The sequence below is a fragment of the Takifugu rubripes genome, chromosome 6 (assembly GCF_901000725.2).
Source record: "Takifugu rubripes chromosome 6, fTakRub1.2, whole genome shotgun sequence".
In the NCBI taxonomy this organism is placed as follows: Eukaryota; Metazoa; Chordata; class Actinopteri; order Tetraodontiformes; family Tetraodontidae; genus Takifugu; species Takifugu rubripes.
The window spans coordinates 2,923,339-2,949,443 of record NC_042290.1 but is presented as its reverse complement, the minus strand read 5'-3'; the positions used below and the strand labels follow the sequence as shown (position 1 = coordinate 2,949,443).

The following is a 26,105-nucleotide window of genomic DNA, read 5'->3' as shown; positions in this document are numbered from 1 at the left end:
GCAGTCATGTCTACAGTGGGTAAGCAGAATACACCCCTGTGGGCTGTGTTGGGAGTGATGGTGGGGGAGGTTAGACCCCCCATCCATACCTCACCTGCCGTTGGTCTTCCATAATCCAAAGTGGGACAAGGCCCAGATTGTTTTTATCTTGTTCTTCAGATAGATGATGTAGGCTCGCTAAGATAAAAGCACAGTGGCGGTCATGTCACCTTGTCAGCCTTGTGCGTCTCCATTAACAACGTTCAGACGATGTTTCTGGTTTGGATGAGTTTATTTATCTCAGAAGAGAACAGGCTGACCCATCAAAAAAAAAAAAAGAAAGAACCATCGTGTTCTCACTGCTCATATTAAGACGATATGGAGTTGGTATATTCAGACAATTCCGAAACAATCATCATTGTTTAGCAAGTGTACGTTTCAGCCGAAACTGAAAAAAGAAGTTATCTGGGATGTTGTCATCCATATGCAAATCCTTCATAAATTAAAGATTTACCCCATATTTCCCAACTCCTCTAAGTGTAACATTTGGCATTAAAAGCCTGATTTTATTCAGAGCGTGTAGCGTCAAAACTTTAATCTTTTAATAACTCTGTTCTGACTGGAGGTAAGCCCACTAACCTTACATATCAGGATTAGGACTGTGTATTTTTGATGGAAATTGAGAAAAGCTGTAATAACCAGCTCCAGCCTTCTTATACTGGCAGCTAACAGCACTTCTTAGGGCTGAGGATTTCTGCTGCTGCATGCTGATGCCCCCAATCAGCTGTTATCAAAGTGTTGCTTTGATTGATGTAGAGACCTGTGATGGAGAACGTCCTGACTGATAACTGAGTGTACATGGGCACATTTAAGCATTTTGAGTGGCTATGATGTCGAAAACTGTTACTCAAAAATATCCTAAAAAAAAAGTTTATGATCTCAGTTGTGGCTTCTGTTCTAAGAACACGCTGATAATACAAATGCAGTAAAAACGTATCAAATGAAGGTATGAATATGTAAATCATGTTATGACTGCCACCGTGATTTAGCAATGATGATCATGTGACACAGGTTTTCATGTCACAACTGATTTCCAGCGATGTGCAACTGAAAAAGAGTTATTGATTGATTTCAGAGGCGAGACCCTCACCTTCTTCTCGTCTCCCTCCTGAAGCAGCTGCATGTTGCTGCGTCTCTGGCTGTCACTTCTCCTTAGGGTGGCACTCCGATGCTCATGCAGGTCAGGTGGGGGGGAAACACTGCGACCCTGAGGATCAACCCAGGTATAGACGTGGTTTGTGACATAGCCACCCGGAATCCGTCCGACCGAACGCACAGACAGGCAAAGTTTCTTATTGCCTTTCAGCACCTGAAGAGAGAATTCATTAACAGACAAGTGACTACTGTTTTACAGTCTAGTCCATCTAAAAATACAAAATTAGCAAACAACCAAAGGTATAATTGCAGAATAATGCTGACTGATGTGAATACATTTCTTTTGGTAAATGTGTATGCGGCCTCTCTGCAGATCGATGAACCACATGGTCGGATTAGACCCACTAAAAAGGATCACACAGACTTTTATAAAGACGCATCCTTAAATCTTTTATATCTTCCAGGCTAATTCCATGGTAATATGTGCCGTGCATGTTATCACCCAGTGCCTGGACAAAGGTGACTGTTCTCTCCAAACATCCTCCAAAAATAAAACTAAAGTTGACACAGCTCTGACATCCATCCTATTGCTGCAGACACGTCCTTTCTGTTGACATTGTGTGTTGACAAAAAAAGACAAGCGTTGTGTATCTCCGAACAGTCAAAAGAGCTGTGGGTTGCAAAAGAGCTCGGTTCCACTGCAGCCGCGCGAGCTGCTGCAATCAAGCCGAATCAATAATAAGGAACAAAAACCTCCGCAGTGAAGAGCCCAGAATGGCCCGATACCCGTCATTACTGTCGTCCGCTCATCCCCTACAATAGGTGTAGCAGCACCACCAGCACACCGCACGAAGGCCTTACTCAGAGAAGCTGCTGATACTCAAGGGCAGAGAAATCCTCAAAAAAAACCTCATCAAATAAAAATAAAAGGGAAAGTAAGAAACGATACAATTAATGTGTCAAACCAGTGAGTCAGTCTTGTTGACAAAAAGGGGTTTCATTTATTTAATCAGGCACAGCAGCAGACAGACTTTTTTCTGAGCCATCAAATATCACTGGGAGGACTCATCTGACAGACAGACAGACAGACAGACAGACAGACAGACAGACAGACAGACAGACAGACAGACAGACAGGCAGGCAGGCAGGCAGGCAGGCAGGCAGGCAGGCAGGCAGACAGACAGAGAGACAGACAGAGAAGCGGGATCAGAAACAGGGAGCTACATAATGGTGGAAAATGAATGGATGAAAGGAAGTTGTGGCACTGAACATTCTGTCGCGTCCTTTTTGAAAAAATTTCATTCAGTGGTTATCGACGAACCACACACGGCTCCGTGGCCCTAATGTGTCGTCCCTGGAGGGCCGCGCTGATTGTGATATCGGGCTGATGCAGCTGAACGCTGCTTTCAGGCAAAACAAGACGTGCTGGGGAAATTGAATATATAATATAATGGGGAACGGCAACAGCAGGTAGCCCTGAGGTAAACGGGCCACAGAAGGAATCATTGCTGAAGCAACACGCTTTGATTAGAGTCCAGATGATCCGTTTGACACACAAAAGCTGACTGTGCAAAAAGTGAAAGCGTAGTCATTTTCTGTAAAAGCACAACATATAAGGGAATAATTAAAAAAGCTGGCAAAAAGAAATATGAACGGCCAACTTTTTGAGCTAGTCTACATGACAAGATCAAGCAAGGTTAATGGATAGATGTAATAAACTATAATCAATGGCAGGTGCTGCAAAACAAAGAGAAGCTTAAAAAGACAGGAAACAGTTAGAGGAAGAAATTTCTTTAAAAAAGAAAGACATGTTTGAGACCCTTTTTAAAACTACGGGTTTTAAATTCCCAGTGATGAATTCTTAATAACTGATAATACAGGCTGAATCAGCTGTGAACATTTCATTTTTATTTGTATGCCAAGAATACTTGAATAATAGTGCACCAGAGGAAATCTTTCATAAAAGATTAACACACTCACACACACACATGGACATTGATTTTTTTATGCAACGTGTTAATTTTTATTTCCGTATCAAAGCTGCTGACAAAAAGAAATAAAGATACCTCATCCTACATAACACAGCTGCTGTTATGTAAACGTATAGGTCTTACATCAGATGTAATTAAGTAAAGTGGATCGCCCTTAATCCAATCACGTGTAAAAGAAACACAGGAAGACACCGCTGCCTCGTAAACAGATCATCCTAATCACCAGACCACTGCAGCAAGGCCTTGCAAAATGAAACAGACTACGTGGGGCTTGGGATCGCAGCCTCCTATAAAGAAATGAGAGCAACAACCTTCCAACCACTACTTCAGGTTGTGCTCCCTAAGCCAGGCCTGAATGAACCTCTGGGTTGTTTAGTTTTGACAAACTATGTGTTGAGCACGTGCAAAAGGTGCAGTCAGCAAGAGAAGTCAGCCCACATCCCCTTCAAACCGTTCTGATGTACTTTCAAAAGTAAAAACCTTCCAAAAGACTTAGCAGGTTTTTTGTCTTCAATACAGGCGTTGAGAGATAATAGAAAAAGCTTCAGTAATATTAATTCATCATGACAGTTTTTATGCTCGTTCATCTTTTTATTCATTTTTATGTAGAAAGTAACAAAGCTTTGCTGTTTGAAAGATGCATGGCATAAGGTGAAGCCAGAAAACTTTGCAGTTAGCATTTTCCCCCCAACGGATGCTAAGAAACTCATTTTATTATATCTGATGTGATGTTCAGTGGTTTGTATGATAAATGAATATTTCATAAAGAGACTCGATGAGACAGCACATGTGGAAATACGCAGTTTATTGGACAACGTTGGGGCAGTGGTCGCTCAGTCTGGGTTGAGATTTGGAGGGTTCTCGGTTCAAATCCCAGTTTATATCTTGTGTCATGCTGAGGTAGCAACTTCAGTGATATCTGGGAATCTTGATCAGCACATGGATTTGTCCCAACTGCCCACGGGTCCTGAAACTCATGTTTGATCAAAATGTTCCTACGTGCACTTAAAAGAGGGTCTGGAGCCTTCAAAGGTCCCTCATGCTGCTGGTTAATCAGTGCTACAAACACAACACCAAAAAACCGCAAAGTAAAATCTGCTTGTTTGATATGATTTTGGTGTGAATGTGTATCCAAGCAACTGATGTGCAGATTTAACACAATTTTCTGATGTATCTTAGAGGTGTGCACTGTGTTCCTGGAGATATCTGATTGGAGCTATGAAAATCTCTTTAAAATTCTAATTCAAGCCATTGTTACCTACCAAAACATCGACCATGTTTAATAAACTAAAATGTTGGTGTTGCTACTTGTGGACAGCGACCATTGAAAAAATGATTAATAAGATATGATGAATATTTACTCCTGAAAATCTAATATTAAAAATAAAAAAATCTTAATAAAAGCTCATCTCCAATTATTCATAAAAATAAGCAAAATAGAAAAAAAGCTCCCATGTTTAACGCTTGGGGAAAAAGGTTACATATTTCATATTTAATTAAAAAAACATATGTAACTCAGTTTCTGATGTCCAGGCACTGGAGCACGTTGGTTTAGTTTCTGGGAACTGTCACACGGAAGTTCTTATGTGTTAAGCCTCCAATACTGATGACCAAGGCTTTGTCAATGGAAATAAGCCAGGAGCATCCCAGGGTCCAGCACAATGACTACTGGCTGCTCTAAGTTTCCATAATGAGCCTGAGCACATTGCAATCCACGTGCAGAAGAGGATAACTGGAGCTGTCATGCAAATCCATGCATGGATATTCGGCCATACCTATAAGAACATCTTTCTACACATGTAATCTAATGACTTTGCTCCTCAGAACGTCTCTTCTATCGGAAATCTGCTGACTTTAATCTGTTTTTGTTCCTTAGCTCCAAGACAATCGATTTAAATGAAAATCTGTCAGAATGAAACCATCTAAAACAGGAAATCAGAACCAGCCGTACATGTGTTTTGGGCTACTGTATGTGGAGGAAGAGCTATGCTTTATTTCACATGATACTATTTGACTGTACGGCATAAATTCACGGCCAGATGGTGGGTCGGTCTGAGCGCCTGCAACATGGCGCACCGCCACTGTTGATCAGCCGGGACCTACTGGATCTGCTTTTGGAGGGTGGCGGAACCCACAGAGAGCATACTAACTCAGGTCTCTTGGAACTGGGGATCAAACCCCCAACCTTCTTGGTGTGAGGCCACCGTGAAAGATGACTGACAGCAGCTCTAATAACTTAATCTCTTCTACTTTGATTAAGCAATTAGTTCAACTGTCTCTGTAATGATTCTTATCTGATCTTCACTATCGTGCTTTGTATTTTCGGGGATTTCTGTTCTATCTAATTACAAACTGTAGCTTTACCCTCCATACATATCTGGAGGTTTAGTCTCCAGAATGGGGAAATACCTGCACACATAAGTAGAGAAACACATGCAGTTCCTGTTGTCAGGTGTCACCGAATTAGGATTCCAGGTGACAAACAGGGGGATGGATGATTGGCTAACTTCTTTTTTATGCCAAAGAAACTACCCACACAACCTTTGTTGACCTTGATCTCTTTATTGGGCACCACAGCAATTGGTTCAAATAAACTGTCCACAGGATTTTAGTTCTATAGCTAAAATCAGAGTGCCGTGTTGAATTTATGCTCAAGCTGCTATTCCTAAGGCTTTACAACACCCCTCTCACACAAATTGAACCAACCGAGGACGGGCTCCTCGCTTTAATTTGCTAACTTTCAATGTATTTTTACTCTTTCAAGCTAGGTTGTTTCTTAAATAGATACTCTAGAACTTATCATGAAATGAAAATAAAATGATCAGAAAAAAAGATATGCATGGTCTGATCTAAATGCTGAAGTGAAGCGTAATAAGGGGACAACGATGGCTTAATCACAGCAAACATTATTAAAGTACTTGAGAGAAAAAGTATTGAGATAGCTGACAAAGCCATGGATCAATCTTCACTCCTCCCACTCCTTCAGCCCAGCCATTAATCAAACATGCCTTCTATATCTCCTCTCCTCTCTCACATTTCTCCCGTATTGAACACCATATCTCTTACTGGCTATTATTTATGGGGCTTCCTCCTGGACACCAATGTCTGGCATCTTTCACAGTTATTTACTGGGGGGGCAGAAAGACAAGGCAGAAAATGAGAGCAGTGTAAGCCGACTCGCTGCCTGTGGAAGCTAGTCATCTGCTGGGCGCTTGAACGGGGGCGTAATTAGATACAAAGAAACGCAAAACATAGAAATAGAGCTGGTCATTTGCAAAATATGCATCCAAGGGCAAAAAAATAATGACATTGGAAAACTATAAAGTGCATAGCTAGCTGTTAAATGTGTATGTATACTATTTAATAGTAGCTAGTCTACTGTATAGGCATCATGTGGACCATAAATACAGTACTTTAGTATGCACTGGGGATCCGGTGCATCTGCCAGTCCCTATCAAACAGTGCAGCTGTATTGATTATTTATGTTTAATAAAACATGGGCAATTAGCTCTGATGGTTCTGCCCCATTATAGACAGGAGAGAATTAATTTTGACAGGCATCTGTTGTCCAATAAGATGGGACCACAAAGAATGGAGGGAAAAAACAAAAACATTTTTTCTTTTTTGGCTAGTCCGTGTTAACCAGTAAAGCAAAAAAACCAAACCAAAAAAAGTAGGTGACAATAATGTGTGTGGTCATGTCCTTGATTGTGAAGCAAACCACTCTTTATACGGTTATATGTGCAGTTTATTTTGAAAGGTGGCGCTGCAAGTGATGATGTTCACTAATGCAGTTTTTAAGGAGTTCCTGAAGTTATATGAATATTAAACAACATCAACAACACAGCAAGTCCATTAATTAAAATTAAAGGAATTAAAATTAAGGAACCGCATGTACAGCAGAAGCTTTCCAGTCTGTTTGCTCGGAAGATAAACCCACCCTAGTGGGAGTTGGTGTCTTCCTATAACAACACCCTACTAATTTCCAGGTCAGACTTGTCTTTAACATCAAATGACCGTTAGACGTTTGCTCATCATCTAAGCTAACGACAGCACGACGGACAGTTTTTTTTCTTTTTCACTGTCGATCCAGGAATTTTTGTTGTTCAGGTTTGGTTGGTAGTGTTGTGTGCTAACTTGGATTTGCTTGAATTTTCAAATACATATCGTGACAGTATTTTCCATCCAATTCCAAAGATTGTTGGTGTTTTTGTTTTGTCCCTTCAAAAGTCAAGAATATTCAAAGCAAAAGCAGTTTTCCATAAGATTGAGATGGCTGCTGTGGCCCTAAAACCATTATTTTATGCAGATTGTGCTGCCTTTTGAGCAACTATATCATCCATATTACCGTTCAACTACCTCCAGGTCTGTATATTAATCGGGCTCAGGGTGCACGTGTGAGGTGATGGCCTTTTAGCTGCTCGCACCAGATCAATTAAGACATTTTCTTCTTCCACACAATGCAGATTGAAGTTTCTGCATTTAAACTGAGGTCCCATCGGGAGTCATCAGAGACGCGACCAAGCTATAAGAATTGATGGTTTACATGACATCAAAGACGTGTCAGAACAAATCGACTCTCAGCAGTTCTCCATTACACTTCAAGTAATTGGAACTTCTACTCATGTTGCCAGTTGTTTGCAATGACAGCTGCTTCTTTTTTGCTCTTCTGGAATTTTTCAAGGTCATCCACCAGTAAACTACAGTTCCTAAAAGTGTTTTTATTATTCAACGGCAGTCTGGTGGTGATCTAGAGGAGCTTCTGTTTCAAAGTGGCAAACGACTCATAATAACTTTAAAAATGTGATATTCAGGTTCCTTCGGAACCAGGATCAACAACAAAAGCACTCCCTCTCATGGGAAGATGAATTATTAGGCCTTGATTATGTTATTGTTATTACAACGTATCAGTTGATATTTTAACGCTTCTTGAAAAATGACCTTTTTACGGTGTTTTGCACTCCTTCAGTTCATTGATAAGAATAATACAGCTAATTCAGCTTTTTTTAAGATGAGATCTGCACATAAAATCCAAGATAATTGCGTAAAATTACAATTAAATATGAATTAGCCCCTTTAGTCCTGTGTAAAGGAATATGTCAATATCAATATAAGAAACTGTAACTTGTTACTTGACATATATTCAAAAGCACTTTCTGATGTAACAATGTGGTGAAAAATAGGGCGGTAAGAATATTTCTAATGCGATATCAGAGTAGCAGTTTAGCTAATGCAAGGTTGAAGATGACAGCATACGAGGTGACGTTCAAGAGCTTCTCCGTCTGTGTTGCTAGGATGAAGATCCAGCAGGACAGGCACAATTCTTTCAATTTCAAACGAAACATGTCTGAAGGCTACGCCCATAAATAACTAAAAAACAGAATCTACAACACCTCACGCACATCTTAATATTGCATAAAACACCCTCTAAGCCCGACGCTCAAATGTAAATACCTGCAAAACAGGAATGACAGCTTCTATATCTTTTACTGAGTGTGTACCGGGCTGTTGTTGGCATGTGTGGGAAGATCAAAAGAACAGTGACGTTTCCACGGTGCTACCTGGATAAGAGCTTGTTCACAGCCCGAGGACCCGCAGCATGAGTAGTCGGTGTGATTGGCACGTTGCGCACCTTTACATATGCATACAGGGCATGCAGAGAATTTCTGATTTTCTGTTCGAATCAAGCCTTGCCATCTCCCTACAGGAGTTAAATTAAACTGATCTTGGTCGTAATTCTAGAAGAACCTTTGCGATTGCGGCGCTTTAAAGGCACCAATGTGATATAAGTGGAGGACGTTAGCTCCAGTTAATGTTAATCAATGCAATTAGCTGGTTTTAAATGTAGGAAAGTTGCTCTCGGAGGCAAAGAAGGATGATGCAGGATAACAAGTTTGCATTGTTTTACGCTTTGTTGAGATAAATCTCAATGTATTGAAAGATGTCATGACATTATCCTTACTTGAAGGAAATACTGAAGTGGAATTCCAATCAGGTTGAACAAATACAATTTCCCTCTGTACACAAGAACAGAGAAGACAATATATGCGGCAGTTGAACCTTTACATCTTCAGTATGTTTGATTTACAGTTCTGCCTTTGATTGTGCCTCAGGGAGCAGCGAAGCCGCAGAGAAGATGGGAGATACTGCAAATAAATCCACAAGAAAGGGGCAGAACTGTGCATACAGCGACACGTCACATGGAAGATGGCGGTTTACTGCCACCCTGCACATCAGGGAAATAGCATTGGGTCTTTTGTTTGATATTAAGCTGATGTCTTAAACAGTCACCCACCCTCCAGAATCTCATTCAGAAACATCTGTCAGTATTTCTTATTTCTCTTTCAAAGCCATGTTTTTATAGCACATAGAAGCGAAGACACTGAAAAATACACTTAAAGATACATCTGGTCTTTGGAAGATTAGAAAAAGCTATAACATTAGGACAAGGCTGATACATCACACATTCAGGTAGAGGTTTGATTTGGCAGCAGAGGGAGGGACTCGTTCAGGAAAACCATTAGAATCCGTGCAAAGAGGTGAATTTCATCCTCCACAGGTGACATGGAGTCATTTCAACATTTTACCTGACTTGAGTGCACGTTGAAGCTTTTAAGGTGGCCAAGGACAAACCTCTGACAGCACTTAGAAATCACCATTTTTGAAGACCAAGAAGAAGCTGAGATCTAATTAAAAGTTGGGTAAAGGGGGACAGGTGGTGTTGAATAAACAGAGACATCCCAGCAATGTCCCACCATGAATATGAAGAAGCTGCAGATGGAACTCAGTTGAAAAGTTGAACGCTTTGTAATTGGCCCTCATCCCCCTGGGCCTCACATGGGGATCGTGATGAAATGTTTCATTAAAGTTACATGTTATCTTTCCACTTTGTATTCTGAATATTTAATTTTGTGTATGCGATTAAATAAAAATAGCAGGGATGAGGAGACCCTGAAAATAAATGAATCTTCATAGATTGGGTACATTCAGAAGTTGTTCAAAAATCCAACACAACAGTTTGAAAGTAGATTCAACTGTGGGTTTTTCAAGACAAACTGTAAATTGGAATTAGATTGTTATGGATTAAAATGATTATTATAAGTATGAGAGGGCAATGATGAAAAGCTTGTATCAATACAGTGTATAAAACATATTCCTTCCATTTTGACAAGGTCAATTTTATTAAAATTACTAAATAAATATGTAGCTAATCCCTACTGGTACACTCCATTTACATTGTTCACTAATAGATCTACTTCCTGCCCAGATTTGCTGTCTTCTTTTTCTTATCTTATTATCAATTTCATTATAAGGAACATATCTACAGTGTTTGTTCACAACGTAATATCTTTAATTACTAATGTCCACTCATCACTCCAGGATTTGGAACTCATGGTACAGTACACCTGGAGCAGGATCGTCAAATATGTCATGACTATTAAGAGTCAGAGCTTGACAGATGACCTGAGCTGACACGCACCTCTGCACACTTCATAACACTCTCAGAGGTATGTGAGTAACCAACACTTCAGCGCAGGTTGAATATAGGTCTCAGTGTTCTTCAGGGTATCTCCATCCTGTCAAACAATCCTTCCCGTGCCCTGCAGGACGGCTCTGTCTTAACAGCACACCACACTGCACAGCTGTTTTTCATGCTTTCAGTGCTCAGCTATGCAGAAAATTAACTCTAGCACCTAGAGCATGGTGACTACTGCACAGACCAATCTTAGGGCACTTCCATATGAACTTCTTTCCATCTCTCCTAGACACATATTGAAGATTGCGATGGCGTCTCTGCATCAACCACTCATCTGCACCTCTGTAGCAGTGAGTCAATAAAGTGCAATATCATGTGTAAGTGTGAATTATCTGCTCTGGATGTCTTAAATTAAACCATAGTCTGGTCAACATTTACAAGGCTGCTACCCTAAAGGTAACCTGGGCATCTGTAATGTAGCCACATCTTTCAACAGAGAAAAAGTTGTGGCAGAGTGTAGGCATCCATTGCACTGCTAAATGTTAAAGATATTATGTTTCAGGGGAGAGGACATTGCCAAGGAGATGTTCGGTGACAGGGACAGGAAACACACACACCCACACCTTATTTGTATCTGTTGTTAGCTGTCTCTGCAACTGTAAGCTCCTTTCCTCCACCTCCACACGCATATTCATAACAGGCAGGTCTAAAAAGCTGTGGGAGGACAGGGGATCGAGAAACAGATGGGTCCTGGCTCCAATTGAAAACCCTGAGTCTGACACTAATGGGCCTGTAGAGAGAGAGAGAGAGGAGGACAGTCCCATCTGGGCCTGATACGGCTCAACAAGCCTGCGGCAAAATGCAAATTTTGACACAGGAAAAAAGCCAAATTCTTTTGTCAGAGTACCTGATTGGTTGTGAAGCAGAATAGGCATGTTCAGGTTACGTCCCTGTTCAGGCTGTCAGACAGAAATCCCGTCCATTTATAACTAAACTGAACACAACTAGTTAAAACTTCCTTTGAGGGTGTTTTGAAACACAAAGTTTGGAGTCATTGCTGGACTATTTTGACACGTGTAACCCCTCATCACTTGCAATTAACAGTCTGCTTTGAAAAATAAACCAAAAAACTTTCATTTTTAGGGTTGCCATCACTGTTTTATTGGTTAACCAAAAATGATGATGTATAACCTGACACAAATTAGTATGTCAGAATGGGAACTATGGTGTCATAACTGGAGAAGACAGCTGCTCTATGGTCACCTATTAACATTTACAAATGACAATAGGAATAAATAATAACAATAATAAAACACCTGACTATCAATAACAGCCATATAAGGACTTTATGAATGGATAAATGAGCCGGGTAAATAGAACTGTAAATAATGGTAAATGGTTTTGGTTTAAAAAAAAAGAAAAGATCAGGAACGTCAACACAAGATCCCACTATACTGAGCTTTTTAAAAAGACTGAATACTACTTAGACATAGTAATGATGATTATTGACACGGCAATCCAACCTTGTGACATAATTTCCATCTTTGACTATCTAGACTAGTAGATCCTTCTCCCCATCATCCACTGATCTCTTGACATTTACTGTAGACCTTAAATCATTAAAGAAAGCCATCTGAAGGAGGCTTCTTTGGGCTCCAGGGTACCGCACATGGTTTAGAGATCAAGCTAGGGGAGTGCTATAATGGGAAAATTCAGATATCAGGTTTGATCTTCTTATGATGTTTAATGATGTATTCCTCACTCAGAGGAAACACAGGCCTTGAACTTTATAATGCAACACAGCTCAATCGAGGGTTGTAGTAGAACCAAGAGAGAAGTTTAGTTCTTATGTTTCATCGCTCGAAAGATTAGGACAGGATGGGCCGCATCAGCTTAACAGGAAGACGCAAAAGGGGCCCATGAAAACGACATTATCTGTGCAGCAGCTAACTTTTTCTGAATGGATCTTGCGGCACAGATGGTGCCATCACAATTTAATGTGAAAATTGAGCCTTTGTGCTTTAACTGTCGTCTCGCATCTCAAACTATTTCAACATGAATTGAGCTGGAAGTTTATCGGACGACAGAATATTTTTCTCCTTTGTGTCTATCTCAGATGAGCTGCCGTTTATATGCAGTGCTTCACATTTGTGGGCGCAATGATGAACAGTGTTTACAGAAAATGGGCTTTTTAGAATAGAGTGTCTTGACAATAGGACATCAGATTTGAATACAAAGTTCCCTTTGGGATGGGGGTTGCTGAACTTTTCAGCATTTGTAGTTTGGTTTTAGTGGGAATGTTATGGATAATAAACATTGTTCTGAAAGTGTTAGCAGCAAAACTCCCCTCATCTTTAGTGAAGGATAAAGGATTAGGCCTTTTTCTAACACTCCTTGAACACTCACTCATGATACAAGCTAATCTCATCTTGTCCCCATCTGCTTATACAGGACCAAAAAGCAATTGATCCCCTCTGAAGTTTCAGTTCTTATGTGGATTACATGGTGGAGCATGTTGGAAATTATCACAAATGCACAATTGTCATCGGCGAGCTCTTGAAATTGGGTTTGAAGGCCAGGCAGTGTGACGCACTACAGAATGACCACAGTTAATCAAATTGCACATCTCTGCAGGACCTGAGCTAAAAACAAATCCAGCATTTTCAAATAGACGTGTTATCAAGTAAAGCCTCATGATAAACCTCAACTTCCAATGATCCAAATACAAACAACAGGACAAGAGGGACAACACAGTCTGGCACAAGTTTAAATACATAATAAAGGGAGCAAAGAGACCAAGTTGAGACACATGAGGTTAATTAAGGTACCAATTAAGGTTTAGGGGGGTAGAAAGACAAGAGGAGGAGGAAGGGAAGACAGAGGTCCCGACAAGAGGACAATACACTGATAAAAAATGCATGCTAAGTCAGAAACCACAATTTATCACTTATCTTATCACTGATTATAAAAGTTATCCTCAATGGCTCTGAGTCATCAGCACCAGCAAAACCAGTAGATGAACATACTGTACAAATGACTTTGCTGTTAAAGTGTCACTTGTGCATTTAATATATAGATAATGCAAAGCATTAAATGCTTATTTCCTCTTTTATTTCCACTAAAATTGGCATTTGCTAAAGGTCTAATGACCAGATCTATTGCTTTCTCTATTGGAATGATTATTGGCTCACCTAAAAACTGATGATGATTTGACGACCACATCCTGTCTTTTTTTCATTCTATATCTTATTGTGGAATCTCAGTACAACAATCTTGGTTCAACAAAGTCTGTTTTCCGTTTGTACTCAATGTTAGTTGGGCTAGGACAGAGCTCTGAACTGCCATGTCACCAGCTGGGACACACCTAGAGCAGAGCGTAGAAGCTGTAGGCTTAAATCAGGACGATCATATGGTCTGAACGAGTGTCTGCGATACGGAGATAACAAAATGATAAGTCCTTATCATGGGAAAATACACTCTGTTAAGCCGAGATAATGAAATAATACCTCATAATCACAAGAAAATGCCAATAACATTTAAAAAAGGAGTAAGGGGCAGCCTTTCATTTATGTATTTCTAAATATTTTTCTGCTGTAATACATTTTTTGTCTGGGAATGATTTTATTGTTACATTATGTTGTACGCATTCTGTAACAGTATAGCGGTGACCAGAAGGTTCCATGTCAGGAGAGGATTGAAATTAAATTGAAAAATAAATCTATAGCTTAAAATGACCAGTATCATTACATTTAAGGGTAAAAATGCCATTTCCACACTACTGTGTGAAGCATTGCAAACGCTGCTTTTCAATTAGGTCAATTTCCCAGAGAAATAAACATCGTTTACCAGATGAATTTAAGAGGCTAAACCTTGTCTCAAACAAGCTGTTTCTTCATTGTGATTGAGAGGAACGTTGGAGAACATTTGTCTCAAAGCTCCCTGCGATTAAGTTACAGGGGATGTATGAATGTGTCTGCTGCTCTGCAGAATGCAGAAAATCCAATGCATGACGCAGTAAGTAATTAGGTACAAGATAAACATACTTCAGTGACCTTTGTTAAACAGGCGTTCAGCAGCAATTGCAGGTGATGAGGAAATTAAATGTCACATTTGAAATGAATGGCAAATTAATATTCATTGATGTGCATATTCATCTTTCCAGAATTACGTTTTCCTTTGCGAGATCTTTTTGTATGAATCTTGCAACTATGAAAAGTTGCAGCGTTGCTGCCTTGTAATGATTCATCCTCACTGTAGCTCAGTGCCATACTACTGTATTTCTCTCCTGAAATAATTTTTTCTGATTCAATGAATATATTTGCAGAAATATTTTATACTGTGGCTTATGATTTGTAGTAATCTGTACTGTCCTGTAAAGGTCTCATTGTAGAGCTTCAGAATATTTACTGCAAGAAATATTTGGATTTCACATGCAGATGCATGATTTCTGACCCCCGCTTGGCTTCTCTAAGCTATATTATTGGAGATGTGCGCTCAAGTTATGTCTTAGGTTGTGCATACATGCGATCATGCCTAGCATTATGGCCACCAACGAATAACTTCATCATGGCACCAGGGACGTATTGGCAAAACAGTTACCATTCAGTTTTAGACAAACTGGGTTAAAGTATGCATTTGAGCACATTTAACAAGCGCCAAATTGTGATTGGTCACAGCATCCTCAAGTGTTGTTCCATGGCTTTCACAGCTGTGGCCTCTGTGAGCAGGATCTTACACACACACACACACACACACACAATTACACACAGACACCCAAATGCACACAAACACATGCAGACAAAGATGGAGAAATTAGTGGCTGCAACCCAACAAGCTGGGCAATGACCACGTCACCTATCGATCAGAATTTGGGTCAATGGGTTCTGCTGTCATTTCAAGTGTGATTGTTGAAAGGTAATTAGGCTTTTATCACACTTCATTGACACTATGAATCACTATGACAAATGCAATCCTGTACAAATTGTGGAAAAAATATGGGGGGAAAAAATGGGCTGTAAGAGCACATGTAACACTTTGTATGCCAATGTTGCGTGCCTTTGTGGACATGTGAGCACTTGTATTGATGACTGGCTGCCATTGTGATGAGGTGAGCATGACTTTATGGCCCATATTGCTGCAGCATAATCCATTTCTCACCATGCTGGTGGATCCTAATGGCCTTACACAAGATGGGTGGTGTGAAAGGGATGTTGTTCCACGGCACAAATATCGACCTCATTGACATATGCTGCCAACAGAGATTGGCCTATTTCTCCTGGGTATATTTAGAGAGCACAGTGTGACTGGACTCCATTAAGTCAAGTCTCACATCTATCATGTTTTACTTTCCTTGCTACCCTTGGTTTTCTTGGTACTTCTGTGCCATCCTACTATAGGATGGATCAGTCATTTAAATTGCAACTTTTTAACTTGAGAGTCTGTTTAACAGAGGGCTGTGGTAGCAGCACCCTACTAGCAACAAACTGTAGAGGGTAGCACACTTGTTACATTTATCAAATACTTATAAATATATAATACTTATACAAGGCTTATCAAGTGCTGATCTTGAATCTGAACATTATTTTCTTGAATAAAATGTTAGTTTTGAACCTCATACCATTGATGCACATGTGCATCTGCACATGCATTTGTTTGCAAAGATACTGTAGGTGCATTAAAGGAATAAGAGACAGAGTCATATTTCTCACAGAGACACAGTCAAAGGGCACAGCTCAGGCTTGTCTGTGTTTCCATGAATAATAAGGGAACCTGATAAAAGTCCAAAAATACATCACAATTGATATTGCTATAATCCAATGCTATGACCTAATGCTGTCAGAAATACTAAAGATTGTGCACCACTACTAGCTTCATGCCAACACAGTGCGACAAAAAGGTCATTTTGAAGGGGAATTGCACCTGTTAGGGACAATAACACAGGGTGGTTAACCATACATATATATTTTAACAAACATATACAGTATATATTATAATATCAAAGAATAGCATTGGGCTTTTAAATATACATTTGAAACATGTGGCATATGATAGCATCAGGCTGATAGTGAAGCATGTGAGTTTTAGCCTTTACCAGACATTTAAATTTATGTCCTACTTAAAACAATAACTTACCTCATAACATATCAGCCAATGTATTGCAGGCATTAGCACCAGATATATGCAATAGACAGACTGGGGTTTACTCTTACCTTTAAAGACCTTAGTTTGGCCAGTGGACATGAGCTGCATTCAGATGGCATATTTTTATTTAGATTTGTAAGAATTTTACTGAACATTGATTGCTCTGATTTAAAGATATTTACAACAAGAGTAATACTAATAACATTTTTTGAGATAATCAAGGTCACTTTGAAGGTTAAAATAGTGACAATGGGGAGAGGTTAAACGCTGATGTGACGAAGTGGGAGTTTAAGTCTCATATCAGCTTCTTAAGAAACAACCTTGTTCCTTAACTGCTGCAGTATTTATTCAACCAGATGAGGCTGTTTATTTTTTGTTCCTTTTTTGTTAATTTCTTGTTAGGATCTTGGCAAAAAAGGGGTTGCACTCAATCTGGGAATGAGACAGCTAAGAGTATTAAAATAAAAATATTTGAACATCAAAAGGAAGAAAAAAAAGTATCAACAAAATACACCAGTGACATTAAGATGGATGTGCTGCACCACAGGCCGTCAGCGGGCAGTGCTAGGCTCCATTTGTTAAAGGCTAGGCTCCTGTCACTAAATCATACCAACCTTAATTTCCATCACTAAACACACTCATGTTTACTGTAAAGATATATGCAGTTAGATAAGCATACTAGTCAAAGAGTCCCAATGCTAAACAACGTATTTACGCTATAATGTACTTACAATTGGTATGACACAGCAGAAAGACTGACTGTCCCTACTCTCAGACAGGCACTATAAATGGCAGCCTGACACCATACTTGAGTCCAGAACCAGGACCTACTCACTGTGGTGAGAAGGAAACAATTCATGAATTTATAAAATTTTATATTTATAAAAATAAATATTTTGAAGTATCCTGGTCAGCAAAGTCTAAATAGTTAGTGATCATTTTCAAATTTAATCAAGACTTTATTATAGCAGATAGGGAAAAATAAAACAGGACGTAAAGCATCTGTCTTCTGGTGTGTGGGCATTGCCGATGCCCTCAAAGTTTTCCATGAGCGGGTGAATGTGTCCCCCCTCCCAGCTGGAAGCTGAGGTAGTGAACTTCACCCTTGGCCCACTCTCATTTTTACGCATTAATGGTCAAACATGCTCTTTAGGTGCACAGCAGGATCTGTTCTAGGTGATGAAATGGTGCTCCCTGGAATGGGTGAAAATGGCCACGTCATCTGGGTAAGTGGCGCCAAAGGACTTGAAACCTCTGAGAACAATATCCAGCAACCTTTGTAAGGGTGCAGGTGCTCCATGGAGTCCAAATGGCATTACTGTGAATCAGTATGTGTCCTGATAGTGTGAAAAATGCCGTGTACTGCTTTGACGGCTCCTCCAAGGGAATCTGCCAATAACCACTGCAGAGGTCCAAGGTGATGATGTAGTTGGCATTTCCAACATGCTCCACCATGTAATCCATTCACAGCATGGGCTATGCATCAAAACTGCCAACAGCATTGACTTTCCTGACATCAATACAAGGATGTTCACAGCCATCCTTCTCTGGCACAATCACCACGGGAATGAACAACTCTCACATGGCTTGATCACACCCAGATCAACTATCTTCTTCACTTTTAGCTGGAGGAGTTGTTGTAGTTTGGAGTCATGCTCACAATTTTCTTCCATGAACCGGACGTACGAGGGACACTTCAGCAGGTGGCCCCATACGCTCCTTTCACTTTTTAAGGAGGTTGATATCGTAGACCTAAGTTGGTTTTCCTTTGTCGACGTGAATAAATCATAAATCACTGGTCCCATCTCCCCCAGCACCCTGTCATTTGGTCAACAGTTTTTCTGCTGCTTGTTGGAAGCAAGTTCAGGACTTTTTGACAGCTTTCAGCTCCCTGTCAATCAATCAATCAATCAATCAATCAATCAATCAATCAATCAATCAATCAATCAATCAATCAAGCAAGCAAGCAAGCAATCTTTATTTATATAGCATCTGTTACAATCAGAATTGTTTCTAGACCCTTTCCAGAATCCCAGGGCCTGACCCCCAACAAGCAAAAATGGCAGGGAAAACTTCCCTTTAACAGGAAGAAACCCTGAGCAGGACCAGGCTCATGTAGGGGGACCCTCCTGCTGATGGACGGGTGGCAATTAAAATTGGAAAATTCCTCCTCACAATCCAATCAACAGATAAACTGTCAGTGAAGCCCGAATGCAGCAAAAATGCCTACTGAATAATAGCTTAAGATCTGGGGTAGGATTTCTGGCCCTATTGGACACATTCAATGCCAGTGTTATTTGCATAATCAATAGTATTGTCTGTCATATAGCATTTTTTTAGTCAAAAGCATACGCGAGTACCCACAGCAGGCAATTTTCAATGCCTTCATGAAAGCAACTTGGTGTCCTTTCACAGTGCTTGTGCTAGTGGCAGCTGCCGTGCTGCTGGCACTGGCATTGCTGGGGACTGGTGATGTGTGGGAGGGAGTGCTGGCTGCAGCTTACTGTGAAAAGTGGCCTCAGATTTGGCCCATACAGTCACGGTGTGGGAAACGCTCTCAGGGAGGCTGTGCTCCCCATGCTGGGACTGAGTCTGGCCCCAGTTGTGGATGACTGGCTGACTGCTGGGAGGGCTTCAGTTTTCCACCACCAGCTCCTCGTCTTCTTATCAGGTAGTGTGGAGCAGACTTACAAATGCAGTGACAATCTACAGGAAGATTTATTTCTCAGAGTACCATGATGGTGTTTACAATGTACTGTAGTTGCTAATGCAAAATAGCAGTATAATTGAATTGAAATATAAAGGTCTTGAAAATAATTTGATAGATATGATAGTGAGGCTGTTACATCTGTCACTATTAGCTGGGTGGAAATCTTTCATGAGAGTCATGAGATGTGTGGACATATGTATGTGTTTGTAGAATAGGTTTACCACTGATCCTCTTAATCCCTCTCTCCATGTGTTAATTGCAATAGACTCCCAGTGGAGTAAGAAAAGCAATGCTAACCCTAACGTTAATCAGTGGCACTGTATAAATATTTCAACAGGAAAGCATTTATTTTCTTGTGGAAATTTCACCATCACGACAGTTGATATAAGTCTAAATAAATGCCCTCTTCCAGACAAAGCCCCATCCAGACATGTTTTTTTTACAGAGGTAAGCTGATTAGCTGCCGGCTGTTGCCCCACTGTGTGTGCGTGTGTCTGTCTGTGACATGCATGCGCGTGTGTGTGAGGCAGAGAAAGAGAATCATTTCAGTTTATTATGCCATCCAAGAGCTTGAGATGTCTGCATTTATGAATATTGAAACAATAGTTTAAATAATAAAATATATATTATACACAATGAGGTGCAGGTGGAACTGCAGCTGATTCCATACATGTGTAATTCATTGCAGGTATCCAAAATATATTATTTTTTATATGTATCTCTTATTCAAGATCACATTCCTTTACAGAAATGAAGACACCTTAAAGGAGAAGCAACAAAACATCTTCAAGAACCCGAACAGAGTCCAAGTGACATCACGCTTTGGATAACTGACCTGTATGGATGGAGCCGACCCGGAGTGTGAATCTTTTCATTTAAATTCACTTCAAAACGCCACTACTTTATTTAAAACTTATGGAAATTATCACATTTGGTTTTACTGGCATTTCTCACTGACGACCTTTTTTCCAATTTTGTCACCTGGTACAAATTTTTGTGGTTCCTTTTTCAGTTAATTAAAACTGTTCAGCAAAAACAGCCTTCGTATCAGTGTAAATTGAAGGCTTGTAAGTACGTCATTATTCTAGATCAATAAAATACCAGTACGCCATGTCGCAATGTCTCCACAGCACATTCCATACATTCTTATCCGTATTGTGTGCACATGTGCGTTTTTTCATCCTATGCTTTTAGTACTTCAACTTCTAAAAGGCACTCAACATTAAGTGGCTCTGTATGGATGACCTTTGTGGTCATCACATCCTCTCTGTGTAGCACAGACTGTCGGGCTTACAAAGCTTGACAGTGTTTAAAGCTTTACAGTTCAGTCATCAAATAACACAATTCAGCAGACAATCTAGTTTTAAAGGTTTTATCCCATATGAAAAATTCCACGCAATGCAACAAATAACAATATATTTAAACCATTAAATCAACTACTGCCAAATCCAGAAAATCAGTAGCTAAATTATGTCTGTAGCCTGTTTTATCTACAGCAATTTGAGCAATATTGCATTTAAAGCTGACATGACAAATTTATTGCTTTTTATTAGAGCTCAGGACTTGATTTGCTGAGCCCTGGTTCAATGACTTACAGTCGATGACAGTTTTTTGATCCCACTATCATGGCTGATTAGAAAACTAGCCATATCCAAACAATGTTCCCAAGTAATGTAACACTGTCAAGTGGAAAGAACAGGCAAGAAAGCGCCCCCATCTTGTAAAGAGGCAGATGTGAAACAGTGAAAACTGCACATGAAAGCAGGAAAACAGAGTGACAGTATTGAGTCAGGACAGGAAGAGGGTGATGGTGCTGCCAAAGAGAAGCTTTTATGATATTATAAACTCCAGGACTGAATTACTTTGCATTTATTACAGGCCTCAGGTATATGCCAACATACCAGTGAACTGTTCAGAGTTTATGATTTAATGAGAATGTTTCCAATCCAAATGGTTATTAAGTATTAGTCTGACTTGACATCTCACATAAATTCCTTTTTGTATTTGTGGAAGTTCTATTTTGGACTCAAAACTACAGTATTTATTTATTTTTTAAAAATACCATTAGTAATTTCTTCATATCTCTAGGAGCTGATAAACTAAAATATATCATAGAATCTGTCAATCTTGTTTTGATAGTCCAGTCATTTCCTGTGAACTGCAGTTTATTCCTAATCAGGATTATAGGGTCTATCGAGTCCATGCCAGCAGTCAGGAGAAAGGCAATAATACACCCTGGGTGCCTTTCCATCACACAATGGTGGTAACAAAACTCTGGATTCTTGTGGGCCACTTATAAAAGAGTCCCTACTGAGTTTATGTAACAATAATTTTCTTCTTTTCAGATATCTCACCAAATGGTTGCAGCTTCCTCTGATAGATATTCAATAAAACAATAGAATAAGAAACTTTATCATTGGATTTAATCACTAAGCCATTGCTGTATGAGGGAGTCACTCTGCTTACTGCATTTAAAAGCAAAGTTCAGAGGAGCTGGGGTCAATCTTGGGAACTTTGTTTCCAATATTAGTGTATATTGTCTTCATCTTCATCTTCCACCGCTTATTCAGTTAGTTCAGTTAGAGCACTGTTGCTAAGTTATAACGTTTGTTGTGTCCTGAGGCCATTTAAGTGTTCTAAGTTTTTTATTTCATTATCCTCTTTTGTATTCATTAAATGCATCCCTGCAATCTCTGTTCTATCCTGAGAGCTCTCCTTTTACTTTTCCATCGGTTTGGATAGAGCTGTATCATTTTTAATAAACTTCTCAGACTTTTCATTTGGTATTTTCTATTCAGGCTGTAATTATGTCATGGTCGGAAACAATGATATGAATTCTGCTCATTGTTCAAACCTACTTCAAAGGGTGAGGGAGGGAGAAATATGAACAGTCACCTATCTTAGGGTTTACATATATCCTGTCAGTCAATATTAGATATAAATCCTAAGCCTTTTGGTTGGTTACATTTAATGTTTTCATCATTTCAATTACATAAACAGTTTAAATCCACTCCTAGCATAATCACTCCTGTGCAAACTATCTAGCGCAGAGAGAATTTTCCTTAGGAAGGACGTACATCTGAGGTAGGTTCTACCATAAGTATCTGTATGTTGAGCAAACAATTTCGATGGAATCTTATTTATTCATATTCCCACACCTTTACTATTAGAGGTAAAGGCAGCTTTAAAGGCCTTCCCCACACATTGCCTTCCCTCTTTAAGGTATAGTTCCGGTAAAAATGTAAAAGAAACAATACTAGAGGATAGTTTACACAAAGTCTATCAATCTTTGTGTTTTTTGCTCATATCTGTAATGCATTTAGATGCCAGGTTGCATTCTAAAATGAATTTAGGAGAGTTTGTGCAGTGCTTTTAGCCATATTGCCTTTCGGTATTTAGTTGAGCTTCATAAAGTGAACCTCTTAAAACTTAAAAACAAATTGAAAAAACATCCATTCACACTCATACCTAGACACCTTAACACCATACAAATCCCCACATACCTGTCTATTGAGAGCATGCTAATTAGAGCTGTCAACCCCCACTCTGTATCGGCATGCAGTACAATGGAATAAATTCACACACACATTTTTAATCACATTAATCACAGAGTTTCTGCACATAAATCATGATTAAATTTCATTAATGTTCATTTTGAATGTGTAAACAAGGAGGAATGCTTTGTGGCCACCCAGGTGATGCATTAGCAGAGCGCTAGCAGAACCCCTGACCCACGAATGCTTTGCCTTAATGTGGTATTTTAAGCTTGAAGAGCTTTGACCAAAGAAGAAAAGTCATTCCTGTAACCTGTAATTTCCTTTCAGTCCTACCTTGGCTCGCTCCAGAGATTTGAAACTCATCAGCGTCTCCGCACATAGACTAAATAACCTAATTTTGTAATGTTCAACCGGTGCGGTTTTTCTCTTACCAACATATTTGACACTACTCTGAACCCATTTGATCTTTCTCTTTCTCAGACTATGCGATTTTTTCTGGTATTGATGCATCTAAAATATTACAGCTTGCAGATGTGGCACATCGTCTCAAAGTGGCCCAACGCAATGTAAAAGTCTCCATTTCTCTTCATATAATTTAATCAAAAAGTTATAAAAGCTATGTAACATTTGTATCTCTTCTCTCTCAAGCACATTCAAAAGTCTCAGGTGTTGACAGTGTCCATTGTCCAGTAGATTATATATTCCAGTACCTGCTGTAGGGTCTCCTCCAGATTAGAAACTCAGTTTTCCTGGGAATTTATTTTAAATTCCTGTCATGTCTTCTCTATCTACTCTCTGGACCATGGAAGTCAAACAAGTGTTCACTGAAGTGTTCCGGAACAGCAGTTTATCCAGCTGCGCCCTCAATTTGTCGAATCTTGTATTGTAGCTGGCTGTATTTTCCTTCGGTGGCGTCTTTGTTGTCTCGTCCATCAAATGCATCTGTCGTCAGTACACCTCCTTATCTTGATATTTTCTTCCCCTGCTTAGAATATGATGGATGGTTTAAATGGAACTTTTAAAAATTACTTTTTAAGACTGTGTCTGGCAGCTGGCCCAGGTGAAACATCAAATCACATCAAATCAATCTTTATTTATATAGCGTCTGTTACAATCTAAATTGTTTCCAGACCCTTTACAGAATCCCAGGGCCTGACCCTCAACAAGCAACAGTGTCAAGGAAAAACTCCCCTTTAACAGGAAGAAACCTGCCATCAGCAGGAGGGTCCCCCTACATGAGCCTGGTCCTGCTCAAGGTTTCTTCCTGTTAAAGAGGAGTTTTTCCTGCCACTGTTGCTTGTCTGGGGTCAGGCCCTGGGATTCTGGAGAGCGCCTTGAAACAATTTTGATTGTAAAAGACGCCATATAAATAAAGATTGATTTGATTTGATTTGAAGAAACTTTGAGCAGGACCAGGCTCATGTAGGGGGACCCTCCTGCTGATGGGGGGGCTAGGTAGAGAGAGAGGAGAAGGTGGAGGACAGGTAGAGGATAGAATAGGTAGAGAACATGGAGATACATTAATAATACAAAGATCTGGAGGAAGTAGGCAGGTAGAGGGAGGTCTGGGTGGTTGAGTGAATGGACGGAGGGAGTATGTGCTGGTTTTAAAAACATCTGGCACTGAACAGAAAAGAATTAGTATTCTAACAGAACTTTTTTAGACCTACAATAAAAACTCATGTTGGAGAGTGAAAAATGCAAAAAACATCGTCTGCAAACATCAAGTGAATTGGTAGAATAGAACTGTGGCAAGAAAATCCTCATCAAATAAATCAAAACCTGTGACCCCCATTAACTTTTATTGTCTTCATTTCTCATGTGTTTTTAATAAGCTGTGAATCAATCAGCCGGTCCTTCAAACATGAGGCCTAATTATGTCTGCAGGCAGGAGACGGAACCAAGAGCCAGACAACAGGTACGACTGAAGGAACACACATCTACAGCTGCTTGACGGAGAGTAGAGATAAAAGCTCGGGTTGGGGCTGCTTTTGGTGCGGTTCCAACTGAAGAAAAAACCGTTTCAGGTACAAAATGATCCGTGATGTTCCACTTCAGTGTGTGGTGACTCAGCTGAGGATGTATTTGTGGATAGGGTCGCAGAAAAGAGGAGAATGACCTATTAACCTTGGGTCTGAGGCACATAGAGGGCATACTTGTTTCCATTAGGGAAGAGCACCAGTGAAGAGGGGCCAGCATAGGTAACTAAAAAACACCATTCCGTAATTCAGAATCGGTACAAGCACCACATTCTGAGGCGCATGGTACATCCCAGCTTGCTGAATCGGCTGATCCCGGCATAAAAGCGCAGACTCAGTTGGAGTTAATGGGGCGATGTGCTGAGGTCAAGGCCTGCATTACAACCTGGGCTTGTGCCAGAAGAACACACAGACACTGTGTCTTGACGGAACTGGAACATTTTACAGGCTGAAAAATCTCAAAAATCCTAGTCATAAACATAGAGCCAAACAACAAAATGAACCTACAGAGGACTTAAAGAGGAAACAGCCAGAATGAATTAGAGCAGTGAGGCCGTACTGGTAACACCGAGTGCTCTCGGGTCTTTTTTCTTTCTCTCCCCTTCAGAGTTCACATTGATCAGGTTAACAAAGCACACGCAAAAGACTGGGAACTGTTGATAATTATGTATTGAATTCACACTAAACACACCAGCTGTGAGTAGATGAAATACTCCAACTCAATCTCCTGCTGTTTGTTTAATTCCTCCTCCTCCTCCTCCTCCTCCTCCTCCTCCTCCTCTTCTCAATTATTAGTCTGCTCAATCCACAAATACGAATGCATCTCTCCTAAACACAGAGTCAATTATCTGATGGCGGCTGGTTTTAAGTCTGTAAATATCTTCAGTTAAAAGGAATGTCGTTCTGTGCCCATAACCACAGAGGCTTAGTTTGATTAATCTACGAGGAACCAATCAGAGCAGAGATGTGTGATAGTCTGAGTGAACATGTCAGATATATTACATAAAGGATCAGCCCAAAAGTCATCCCTGTTGTCCTTCACTTCTAAATCTCCCTGAGACATGCACAGATCCCGAACTCAGTAATTGCCACTAGAAAGCAGAAGGATGGAATATACAGAATGTGCTCCCTATTCAAACATTGCAATGAATAATCATCTCACTTTTATTATATGAT

At 40.0% G+C, this 26,105-nt stretch overlaps 1 protein-coding gene across 4 annotated transcripts in view; it reads right to left on the bottom strand.

Moving 5' to 3' along the window:
* whrna (whirlin a) overlaps positions 1-26,105 on the bottom strand; it is an 82,021-nt gene that overhangs the window by 44,192 nt on the left and 11,724 nt on the right. For all 4 annotated transcript variants that reach the window (XM_029838006.1, XM_029838008.1, XM_029838009.1 and 1 more), the window contains exon 2: positions 1,130-1,348. In XM_029838006.1, the coding sequence (XP_029693866.1) occupies positions 1,130-1,348 (219 nt within the window). The remainder of the gene's footprint in view (positions 1-1,129; positions 1,349-26,105) is intronic.